The 13,274-nt window shown below is 41.2% G+C and overlaps 1 protein-coding gene across 2 annotated transcripts in view; it reads left to right on the top strand.

The window, feature by feature from the left end:
- PTCHD4 (patched domain containing 4) overlaps positions 1–13,274 on the top strand; it is a gene marked incomplete at both ends in the record, with an annotated part of 87,971 nt that overhangs the window by 20,090 nt on the left and 54,607 nt on the right. For both annotated transcript variants that reach the window (XM_082048183.1, XM_082048184.1), the window contains one exon: positions 6,596–7,076. In XM_082048183.1, the coding sequence (XP_081904309.1) occupies positions 6,596–7,076 (481 nt within the window). The remainder of the gene's footprint in view (positions 1–6,595; positions 7,077–13,274) is intronic.

Here is a 13,274-nt window from a genome sequence, read left to right on the forward strand (position 1 = left end):
CCTTCAAGGATACCATTGTGTCCTTGGGTGGCCAGGTGCAGTTCAAGACAGCTGAGGACAAAGCTGTGCTGCCAATGAACTGGTCAATAAATCCATTCCTCTTTTCACAGAAGAACTGGGTTGGGATCTGATATGGACCGAATGGGAATCTGACCTTGACAGTGGAGGAGTCAGCTGAGCAAAGAAGAGTTTAAGATAGAACAAAGAAGGCTTGGAAAGGATGTAAAGGTGAAATACAGTCCAGTGTAAAGCTGAAATATAGTCTAGGTGGGAAGGTTTAGTGTGGAGTGAGCTGGTCTGCAAGGGTTTATCTTGTACTTTTATTCCTGAGGGATGTGCAGGGAAAGCAAAGCTGGAGGGGCAGCCTTTTTTTGCTTTCCATCTCTGGCCTTCCCCTCTTTAGACAGCTGAAAACCTGGTGGGGTGATACTGAAGGAGCAAAGAGGGAAGGACCATTCAGAAATACAGTGTGTCCAGCACCAGAAGCTCCTCCACACAGAAGAGGCCTCCAGTTGTAATCACACTCTGCTATTGCACCCTTATGAATTCCTCCATAATTTGATTTACTTGGAAGGAATAGATCTGTGTTAGGAACACTCCTCTTATTCTCATTGATCCTAGAGTATATAATTCTCTTGAAATACCTTTCTCTTGGTCTTGTCTCTTTTCAAATTCTCTGATCAAAAACTAGAAACCCAAAACAATAAGAGTCTGGACTTCAGCGTGATATCATACTTATTAGAAAGAGGTACCAGACAGGTATGGTTGAATCTGGGGTGTTCTGGGTACACATCTGCACCAAAAGATCACACCAGCAATCCTTGATTTCCCTTAAAGGGGGTCAAGGTCTGTATGGTAATAAATGTGCAGGATGTGTCTGTGAAGGGGCAAATATGAGCCAGGGATAACAAGACAGGTCAGCTAGTTTTGTGTTTGCTTCTGCCACTGAGGATGAGTTAATATCTCCTGACTTTTTTCACCTAACAAAAGAGAAGATTGAGCCTTAAGTTATCTTGTGCCTCTGCTATAAACTGAGAGAGTAAAGCAACTGCAGAGGGAAAGTCTGGTTTTTACCTCTACTTGGGAGTGGGACGATCATCCTTTGGATGTGCCTGACTCTTCCTAGTGACTATAAAACAAATTTGCTTGACCAGCTGGTAAGTTGAACCTCAGCATGCCAGATAGCTGGAAATAACTGAATTGCTCTCTTTTGCAGCAGAGACCTAAAGGATTAGTTCCTGGATGGTTTCTCATGGCCACTTTTATACGTTTTATTTTTACTGAGTGAACAGACCACATGGTCATTGCTGTGTTCCTGTTCACAGCCAGACAAGGTGTATTTTTAGCTCTAATGTGATACCCTCAGAGTTCACTGGCCCTGGACTTTCTCTCCATCAGTGAGCTGTACAAAATAGCTGCACGGGGACAAGCACAGCAAGCAGTCTGGTGGGTGTGCAAGAGCATCTACACAGCTCTGAGGGCAGGAAAACTGCTGCATTGACGTAAATCAGCATTACATGCAATCGTTTGAAAGGGATGCTTCAGGAACTGTTGGTAATCAGTGGCTGTGCAATAAGGATCAATTGGTATAAGCTCTCCATGGATAACTATACTAGAGACAGGGACAGAGAAATCAGTTCAGTTGTGGAGGAAAAAAATCTCCTTACAGTTTTACAGTGAGCTAGAAGGAGGTAAAAGCAACCAAATATATCAAACCCAAAATAACATGTTGAAGAAAGGGGATTTTTGTGCTATTTTACCTTGAAAACTTTAGGTGAACTAAAGCAACTGACCTCATTCTAACTTCTCTGGATTTTAGTCTAATACTTTCTATGACCTAGGTTTGGTAGAGTTGGAATGTCCTTATCACGAGGAGAAACAACTGCATTGATCTCATTAGGATGTTTATCACACAATATATTTCAGACCAGACCAGACCAGACCAGACCAGACATTCCTGGTTGCCCTCTGTTGAACATTTTTAAGCTTTTAAGATAAAATAGAGTTTAAGCAGGACTGGATGCTTTATCCTGACTTTTCTAGAATGTAGCTTGATGATTATCCATCACCCCAGTTAATAAGAGGTAGCAGTTAAAGAAAAATAAAAACAGAGATCAATTTGCTGGCAAAGGTTCTGCAAATGTACTTGAAAGAGAGTGATCTGGCAGTAGGGTACAGGGGCTCCCCTTGTTGCCAGGGATCTGAAATGACTTTTGGTCCTCTCAGCAGCCTTAACCTCCACTGAGCAGGGTGCTGTGAAGGCAGTAGACATGCCAAATAAAAAATACAGGAAACCCTCTGTTTTTCCCATGAAAGGAAGTCAGCGGAGGCTGATGCCATTCAAAGCAGGGACGAGGAGGTGACCTGCCCAGGGCGGGGTGGCAGCAGGCAGTGATCACATGGGACCCAGGGATGGGGGTCAGGATTTCAGAAACCACACTGAAAATATTAAGGAAACCAAAAAGTTTCAGTGTAATTTAATAGTAAAGGAGTATTGCTAACATCCCTTTGGGCTGCATGCAGGGAGGGTCTATGCCTGTGTTAGCACCAGCAAAAGGTATTTATCTCAGTAGAAACAGCTGGTTTTGTTTAACCTGAGAGGTCCTGCACTCACCTCTGGAGCAAGCCAAATATCCCCGTGCCATTTACACATCTTTTTAGACTATTAAGGGTTCAAGCATCCTTGACAGACAAGTTGCTAGCCTGAGATATGGTAGGGATTTATTCTGCATCCATCCATTCACTATTAATGATTTTTACTGTTGAATGGTACGTGCAAGGCCAGGTCTGAATAAACGCAGGTGGCACAATTTAACAGTATGCATCAAAGCAAAAATATTTTTCTTGTCCTCTGTTTAAGATCAAATATCACATACCTCAGCAAGTGATCTATGTGATCTATATTTCATGCCATTTTTAAAGATGGTCAGGTCTGGAGAGAGTCAACTGCCATCAGAATGGATGATGGCCCTTTTTGTCCTCTGGGAGAATAGACACTGTGAAGTTTTCACTAGATATTAAAAGAAAAAAAAAAAAAAGAGAGAGAGAGAGAGAGAAAGACACATAGACATAGCCTGGGAATCTGAAATTTAGGTTCCTGCCGTGCTAGTAACCTTGCTAAAGACAGTTACCACTTGTGTTGTAGAAGCTCTGGAAACACACAAGTGTAAAATGGTTTATGACCAATAAGTATTATTATTCTATTTTTGAATTTGTTTTTCTGCATGTAGGATAAGAGAATAGCAACATATGCAGGTAAAATGTACAAGGGATCTGTAGTCTGAGACATGCAACTATTGTTATGAAATTAAAAATGGCATCGTGTAGGCATATACCAGGAAGGACGCAATAATTAAGTGGGGTTTTTTTCACTGAAGAACTAGGCAGAATGAGGAACCTTGTTCCAAACCTGCCTGGTCTTCAGGCCTCATTTCTACAAGTCACTGTGTCCTCCTTTTGTTTCACAAACCTTAGGCTTAGCACAGGAGCTGAGCCATCCATGTCTCCTTCTTTCACCAAGATGGTCCTGTAGGACAACAGAGAACTTGAGATGCTGAATAACTCCCCTCAAGTGCCCATGAGACACCAGGAGTTAGTTAGGCCCCTGGTTTGGAGGCCTCTAGGAAATGTTTGGAAGTCATATTTGGCAGCATTGGGTCTTCATTTTCCCACACTTCAGTCTCCACCTGTAAAATTGGATGAAAGGCAGTATTTTTCCCCATCTTTCTTCTGTCTTACTTGCTGAGATTGTCACCATGGCTGTGAGCTTTGCTTAGCACAACGGAACCTTTATCTCACTTGGAGCATTTGGCCAAGCCAGCATGTGAACTGTATTAGAAAAGGGCCTCATTTCCCCAAATGCCTGGCGGCAGGTTCATGTTTGCATGCTATAAAAGCAGCAAAGGCAAAACCCTTGCGTAAATAGGACGCAATCTGCCTTTGGAAGGGAGGGGATGGACAAAATGACCTCAAAGCAATTCAGCATCTCTGATTTCCTCAATTCCATCCGAAAGCTCGCTCTTTATTTTGCTGACATATGAGCTGGATGCTCTATTCTACATCAGTGTAACAAATAGCCGTTATCTTCTGTTTCATGGGAGATACGGGGGAACATGATTTATTTGTGCCTGCTCTGTTGCCTCTTTTGAAATGTTGCCGTTGTTCAGTGCACCTTACGCAGAGGAAGGCAGATGGTCATCGCAAAGTTTCCCATAACCTTGCAGCACAGTGAATCAATGAATCCTGAATTACAGTCCATTGTCTGAGTTTGGAGCTGTGCTGCTAAAGTATCCTGCAGTGGCTGAAAACATTTGAATGTCAACACTGCATACATACGAAGAAAATGTAACATTTCTCCCTAATATTTCAAAGTAGTGCCAAAAGGAATTTTTAACCACAAAGTTGCTTTCCATGTGAGCAGGGACTGCATTGCTCAAACCTTAATTATCGGACTGGAAATTTACCTTTCGTGAGTGTGTGAGTGTTGGGTATGACGCCTCCTTAGAAACAAAAAAAATAAATAGAAATAATGAAATAAAGTAGGATTCTAATATGAAATGCTAGACATGAGGACTTTTTTGGAGCCCAAACTGTACCAGCTGCCCCTCAGTGTTAGCTGTCTCTGCTTATATGACATTTGCAATGAGGCTTCAGGTGATTTGAGAAGCTGGCATTAAACTGCAAATCACCTTTTGTGTAGTTTGTGCCAGCATACCTTGCCAGAAGCCATTATTTCAATAGGAAATAACAACTGGGAATAGGGAAAAAATGAACTTCTGAAAAGCACTTTGTCACGTTCCCTGGGCTGTGGCAGGCAAATGCCGGAGATGGTGTGAGCTCCTGCCATGAAAGCAGGCATAGGCAGAACTTTCCCAGTGGGAGGATTTCCTCCATTACATACCAGAGACAAGGCAAGAGGAATATATAAAACATTTTCAGCGCTGTCTCTCAATTTCTGATATTTATGTGCTGTATGAGTAGACATGCTGGAAGACATTTATGTTTCATAAAGCTGGGTACCTTGCTCCATTGATTTTTCCTTAGGATGGGAATCATTAAGGCAAACAGGTCTGGTAATTTCAGATGACGACCTGCATGCAGCACAGGTGTTTCTAGAAATGGTTCATGTCAGATGTTAAAGTTGTTAAAAATGTCTCCCTCAAATGCTTCTGGCCTTTTGCAGATGACTGCTTCCATGTGTGTGTATAGGGCAGAATGTCGCCCAAATTCAGGCTGTCAGTCAGATCATTCCATAAGACATCTAGGCAAAGAGCATTATCTCATGTGAACTCACTGCTGCAATATGTTTTCTATACTAACTGGCTTGAGAATTTTATGCTTTTATTAAATACAAGAGGAAAGATATCTGAAAACTTATAATCTAATTTACAGGAAAAAAAAAAAAGAAACATTACGTGGTGTGCAACAGACATTTAATCCCTGGGTTTAGAGTTTTTTGATCAAAGAGATTACTTATGCTAGGACATTTTTATTCAATCTACTGGAGTCTTCTTCCTCAGTTTGCAACTGGGTTTGATCTTCTAAATCCACTCAGGCTTCTCCTGTCTTGAAAGGGGCACATTGCAGCTATTATAGAGAACTAGAATAACCAGCGGCTTAAAAGCAAGGACCTTCCTTACAGGATCTTTATTAATAAACTTGTCTTATAAAAAAACAAATGAAACCAAACAACAAAACAAAACAAACAAACAAACAAACAAACAAACCAACCAAACAAACAAAAAAAAACACGACAAAACCAACCCACCATATCTAAATGGGACCAGATAACTCTACAGAAAAAAAAAAGAGACTTGTAAATAGACAGGGGCTGATCCTGAGTGCACCTGATATGTCCTTTACTGATTGTCATGGAGTTTTTTATGTCCTAGTATACATTGAAATAAGTGAGAGCAGAGTATGGTTTTTATTCTTGAAATACATATATATAAAAACTGGCTAAATTGAGGTGTAAGGTAGATTCTCTTCCTATGTCACTCATACAAACCCCTGAAATTTCAAATAAACACTCCAAAAAGTATGATTTGAATTTTACTTTTCTGGAGCCAGAGTAAGTGTTAAACTTTGTGGATACACCTACATTTACATCTGTGTGCTGAGGAACCAGACTGCATATTTCCAACTTTTTAAAAGCCTTTCCAAAGTGTTAGGAAATCACAAATCTTCCAGAAATTGATTCTTTGTCTCAAATAGTTTTTATTTCAGTAATTGGAGATTTGTTGTTGTCTGTCACAGTTAAAATGTGGGGAAGTGGCCCTCTCTTGTAGGGTAAGGAGCTTGCATGTTTCCTTTTAGTTCTTAAACATCTGTGACCACAATGAGTATCTGGGCAGTCCCTGAACTGCAGCATAGAACTGAAAATGATTCTCTAATGAGTAAGGAACAGAGTTGTGGCAAGGAAAAGGGATGGGTCCCAAAGCCCACTGAAGTGAATGGCATGACTCCTGTTGACTGCAGTGGCCTTTGAGTTAGGTCTTGGCATGTCTGTGGAAGGAAGGTGGAGTCGTACAGTATCACTGTGATCACATCTTACACAGGATAACCACATGCTCATCTTTTTTACTTTCCCTCCCAGGATGGCAGGAGCAGTTTTATTGGCCACCAGCTCGGAGGGGTCATGGAAGTGCCAAACAGCAAGGACCAGAGAGTCAAATCAGCCAGAGCCATCCAAATCACTTACTACCTCCAAACCTATGGCTCTGTCACCCAGGACCTCATTGGGGAGAAGTGGGAGAGTGAATTCTGTAAACTGATGCACAAGATGCAGCTGGATCACCAAGATCTGCAGCTCTACTCACTAGCATCCTTTAGCCTCTGGAAGGACTTCCACCAGACCAGTCTCTTGGCCAGGGGCAAGATTTTGGTGAGCCTCATGCTGATTCTCCTGACTGCTACCCTCTCGAGCTCCATGAAGGACTGCCTGCGTAGCAAACCTTTCCTGGGACTCTTGGGAGTACTCACTATCTGTATTTCCAGTGTCACTGCGGCAGGGATATTTTTCATTACTGATGGAAAATATAATTCTACTCTGTTGGGAATCCCTTTCTTCGCTATGGGTAATTATTTATCTTCATAATAACAGGATTAACCGAGCTTAATGACAGGATTGTAAATTACATCTTGGGTTATAAAGTGCAGATTTTACCTTGAGTGAAAGTCTAAGTTGTTTTTATCTTGTTAAATTGATCTGTGCCTTGCCAAAAGAAAAGGGAAACAAAACAAAGCAGTAGCAACAATAAAGAGCAAATGACGTTGCTGGAATCTCAGCCAATATGAGAAAGGAGCAGTTTTATTGATCTCTGTTACAAAATGAAGGAGAAATTGTTATTGAAAACTAGTCAGCTCAGCACAGAAAATGGATATGTGTTGACCTGTCTTTGATGGGAGGCCAGTCAAAAGAATAAGTTAAAGTAGGAGGGCTCTGCAGAAGGAAAGATTTTAGAATCCTTCCTGAGGAGAGCTGCTCTTCCAGCTTTGTCTGAGAGGCAAAGGGGAACAGCTTGGTGTAAGAATAAGATTGATGGACTTTATCTCAGAGAGGAGATTACTGTTGTGGTGTTTGCCAGGCTGTAAGCAAAGGGGCCTGTCAGTATCTGTAGCGCATAATCCCTTGGTTTGTGAAGTCCCAGATCAGCTGCAGAGATTTCCTTTGGGGGGAAGGTGCAGACAAAGAAAAAATACAGTACTCAGCTCTTTTAGCAGAAGAATTGTTTTCATCCCTTCTCTTCTCATTTCTGTTCCAAGCATTTTAGTGCATCTGAATGGTTAATGAGTTTGCTGGAAAGGTATGTTGGAAAGGGAGAGGGGAATGTGCCCACAGTGGCTTGCTGAGGCAGCGTTGTTCGGTTCTATCACATCCAAGTTTGTCAGAGTTTCATTGTAGCATGAGTTTTAGTCCCAGCAATTACTCTAGGCAAAATCTCAGTAGTGGCAACCCAAACATTTTTGTGATGGTGGGAAGCCTTACCTGTGGACAGAACTCTGTATCTTTACAGTGAATTTCTTAATTTCCATTCATGCTTCTGGTACTCAAGCCCAAGTCCTGTGCTATGTATGGTGAGAGATAACTAGATATGCAAAGCCACAAGCTAGAGTCGAGGTTTGGAGAAGGGTCTTTTTTTTTTTTTTTCTGAAAATCCTCAACCCCCAAAAAGCTACATTTGCTTGCTCTTCCCCTCAAGAAAAGCCCCCTATTTTGTTTCTCCCTGTTAATGCATCCATGTTACTGACCAAGGGGACTGAGCCGTGGCCTAATCAGTCCTGCACCCAGCATCTCTAGAGCAGCTGACTGAGGTGGGAAGGAGGGGAATGGAGTGGACGGTTGAGATTCCAGAAGGGAAAGAGAGGCGTGAGGAAAAAGACCCCAAGGAACTGCATGATTGGTTCAATCTCATTAATACTGGTAAACAAAACTGTGCCAAAACCTCTAATTCAATCATTTGCACTGTTAAATTGTGACAACAGCCCCTGGCATGGGCTGCCCTGTGCCAGCTCTTCAGATACCATGCAGAGCTCTGCAGTGTAAGTGGGTTTGCTGGAAAGAAAGTGCGGAGAGGGGGAAGAGGCCAACAGGAGGAGCAGAGAATGTGCCAGATTGTGACACGGATGGATCCTCACCTGAGTGAGGACTTAGGAAAAAGAGATCTGCATGGCACAATGGAGGAAATGATGACAGTGGGGAAGGCGAGGCTCATGGCAACCTTTTTGTTAGTTACCAGGAGGTGTGTATCAAAGAGTGGGGCCAAATGGTGCTGCCTTGCTTGTGCAGCAACTTTTACTAAAGATTAAAAAAAAAACACTGAAGTGATGAAAAGCACCTTCCTTCATTTTTTTATTCCTCTGGTGGTGTGCCTTTTTAGACAGCTGTAGAGAAGGGTGACCCATCTTTGCTTGACAGGTCCCAAATTTGTCACTCCCAAGGAGGGCCACATAATGCCTGTAGGTGAAGCTCACCTTTAGGTTGAGCTCAACAGCATCAGCATCTGTATAGACCAGGGGCATCAATTTAAATGACAGTATCATTGCACTCAATATATACGTACCTTGCAGCCCCAGGATGAGACAAGGGTGGGAGTTTTTCCCAGTGGTTCAGTTTCCCATCGAGGATGCTGGTAAACCAGGAGTTTGTTTGCTGTCTGAAGAAAAGTAATGTTTATAACTTTCTGTTGTGTTTTGCGCTGTCATTCTTGTCACAGCCACTGCCAAGAGCAAAAGAAAAAAACAAAAACAAAACAAAACAAAAAAACAAAACAAACCGACCAAACAAAAACCAAACCAAAACCAAACCAAAAAACACCTCTCTTGAAGTGAGGTATTTGCAAGGATTACTTCTATAACATTACATTGAGTGAACTTCAGGTTGAAAAAGAAAACATTTAAGTAACCCTTCTACAGAAACTTCACTCAGGAGTCTCAGATTGAATTGAAAATATTAAACAACAGCTTGCAATGCCTGGGAACTGCTGCTGGTAAATATTAAGCAATAATTTTACAGTTTGGTGAACTAAAAGACAGGAAGCCTGTCTTACCCAAGTAATACTGGGTTGCATCCTGCAAAATGCCACGTGCCTTTAGTCCCTTGCACGACAGTGTCACCTAACGACACCTCATTCTGTCCATGATGTGCCCAGGGCCCCACAGAACTCAGGTCTTCACAGGGCAAGATTTTCTATTGAACCTGGTTTAACCATCAGAGTAGATTCATTGAAGACCCCAAGGCTGTTAATTTTATCGGGCAATAAGTAACTGTGGCCCATGTTGTACCAGCATCCCTTGCTGCTAGCACAGCAAATTCAAACAATAGATCAATAACTGAGCAATTATAAATGAACAATTGTGCAATGGTTTCCCAGAATTACAAATGCCAGATTTGCAAGTCAGCCTTTCAAAGTCAGGTTACTTAGATTAAAAACAAAACAAAACAAAACAAAGAAACAAAGAAACAAACAAAAAGCAAAGGGCACAAAGCAGGCATAATAGCCATAAAGTGCTTGCAAGTGAAATGCTACACAGAATACACAGGCAACCCTAATTCTGGCAGCTCCTAACTTTGGAACCTTTCAGCCTGACATTTCCAAAGCGTTCATTTAAAGTATACTTTTTTGGTCAAAAATATGCAGTTTCTTCTGACATTCACTTTTCAAAGGACTAATTTTAATGGAAATTTTGTGATGTTCCTCTGCACTCGTCTTCTTTCCTGCAGAGATGGCAGGATGCTGCCACCTCAATGACAGGAATATCCCTGGACTTGTACAAATGTTTAGGTCCGTAATTCCTATTCCAGTGCAGAGCTTCTGTGACTTTCAGTAGGTGATAGAAGCCTATATAATAGTGAAATGTTTAATATTTTTCTAAATTTGTACTGAATGACCTGCACATTAATTATTGGCTGTAGTCCTGCTGAGAGGTAACGGTCTGCTGGGATAAAAAGTATCTCTGATGTACTGGGGAAAGAGTTTAAACTCAGACTGGCTTTTCTGTTCTTTATCCTTGAAGGTGAGAAACTTCAGCCTTAAGTTAGGCATCAGGACAGTGGTGGAAAATCCTGCTTGCTCTTACTCTCTCTACCCAGTATGACAAGTCTTCTCAGACAGCTGCCTCAGGAAAACCAGTTTCCCCAGTACAGTGTCTACCACTACATTTTTGGAGTCAGTGAGGAGCATCTCTTCGGAAAGGTTGTGTGTGTGCTAACAATGCTCTGCCTGCTAGGATCTCCTGCAAACAAGAGCAAGAGGTGCTGATTTTCAGCTGTTCATACCCCAGACAATCAGCTAAAAGTGGCAAGTTAGAGGTGAGATGCTGCTTTAGTTTCAGGGCTTCCTGCTTTAGGAACTGAACTGGACCTAGATGTTTTGTTTGTCTCCTGGTTTTTTTTGAGTTGGGTTTTAGTAACTACCATGTCAAATCAGAATATGGGACAGTTCTACCTTGCATTTCTCTTCTGGGACAAATGCAAACTGCAGTTTCTTCTGCAAGTTTGACACCAGCGGAGCTATCACCATTGGATGTGATTCAGAGAAAAGATAGAGAGTCAAATCATTGAGCTTCGGGTTTGTTCTAGATGTTGGAAATGGACTTGGTTAGATCTTCACATCTGCCTTTTGTGTTTGGATTCACAATGCAGTTTCAAAGTGATGTTATGTACGTGACATAATTATGGTTTCCCATGACTAATCATCACTAATTAATATAACCAGAAGGTTAACTACATAATTGAGATGTTATTGCTCCCATGATTTGCTTTTTAATGCACAGGAAACAGACATATCATCAGAGAGATAATGATTTAACTTAGAGCTGAGTATCTGTATATTTTTAAATGCAGGTGTATTCATTGTGTCATTTTACACCTTAATTATTCTGGGCAGTCCATGAAGTACCTCATTATATATATTAATGGAAATCTTAGGTTAAAAATATAACTACAGTGTAATTAGAGTGTAATTATGCTTTTTGTATTATGAAGTGTATGTGTTTTTAGAAGGCTGGATTCGTAGTGAGTGGATGTAAGAAATATTTCCCAACCATTGTAAGTTCAGACTATGAAGACCATAAGATTGTGGGAACAGCTGTTTCTTATGGAGTCCTCAATGAATGTCCTACAACACATTGCACTACTATCACTACTACTACCAATAACAATACTATTAGTAGAGGTGCAGTAAAGTGATACAAAAACTTTAAGAAGCAATAAGCTACCTCTTTCCAGCAGTAACCCCATGCCTGATGTAAGAGCGCAAGATGGATGGCAAAGACTGTACTTACAGTGCAGAGTTTTCCTGTTAAAATTCCCAGTTATCCCTTCCCCTGAGCTATTCAAATCGAAGGAGGAATCAAGGCAAAAGAAGACAAGACTCCAGGCAGTTATTAGCATTTCAGACAGAAGCCATTTAACTGCTTCTGGATGGCAGTTAAAATAATGGCTGGTCATCACCTTTAAGTAAATTTGAAATGTCACAGTATTACCATTAGTGGTAGAGTTGTGGAAAGTTACAGAAAAAAATCCTACTGCAGAGGAGGAAAAAAAATTTTTAAATCTCAGAATACAAATGAAAATGCTAAAGTGCATACAATTGCTGGTTTACTTGTACATGAAGTATTACAGTGTTTCTAGCCTTTGCTTCATACAATGGACTTTCTGATTACAACTGCAACTTAGAAATATTTCAGGAGTGACTCTGACTTTGGTTTCGTCTTTTTGGTGCAGCAGTAAAGCAAGTCCCATATGAATTTCATGTTATATGATCATCTCCCATCTTTATGAGGAACAAGAAACTGACCCCTTGGACCAAAGAGACCTATTGACATAAAGCCCTGTCACTCCATGCCTTAGAAATACAGAGAATCTGTCATTCTATATGTTGTAGCAGTTCATGTCCCCACCCACGCAGCAGATCATTAGGGATTTGGAAACACCTTGTCCTTAACTAGAAAATGTCTGTTCATGAATTTTACAATAGGAAATGGTAATAACAAACAAACAAACAAACAAACAGTACATGTGACAGCAGTAGAAAAAAAAATGGAAAGGTATAAAAATGTTTAAAATTACCTATTTGGATAGGTAGATAAGATAGATAATTTGTATTAATGGCTTCAGACATACTCCATATCTGTAAGGTTGATTTCCCCATAACTTGGTATACTTCCTACCAAGTCTGTTCCCAGTTGCAGAAAAATGGGGTTTTCTTGTTGTTGTTTGTTTGTTGGTTGGTTGGTTTGGATTTTTTGGTTGTTTGTTTGGGGTTTTATTTGTTGGTTTGATTTTTTGTTTATGGTGGTGTTGGTGTTGTTGTTTTGTTGGTTTTTTTTCATTTCCTTAGGAAGGCACAACCCTCCCCCCAAACAGCCTTTCCTGGATTTTGAGTAGAAAACCCAAGTCTGTTTGGGATGCTCTGCTATACCTGCACCATGCAGTGTGGCCCTGCGGCTGTGTCCTGGAGCTATCATGGTTAGGGAGAGGTGACAGAACTGAGGTGGTCCCTCATACCCTGAAACAGAGGCAAGATGATAATATCTCCACAAGGGTCCTTTGGGCCTTCCCACATCTGGCAGAAAGGGATACAGCAACAGCACAGCCAGCCTCAGTCCTAACAACAGGGTTTGTAGCACCTAATTTCAGCTGTGTGAAATGTTCCTCCCTTAACTGAAGTGACGCAATTTCAATTTGCTTTGTAGCCAATAGAAACAAATAGGTAGCTCCAAAGTCATTTGGACCACCACTTAGTACATACTTGGGATGAGCTGTGCTAATC

Source organism: Streptopelia decaocto, assembly GCF_964273445.1.
Source record: "Streptopelia decaocto genome assembly, chromosome: 3".
NCBI lineage: Eukaryota > Metazoa > Chordata > Aves > Columbiformes > Columbidae > Streptopelia > Streptopelia decaocto.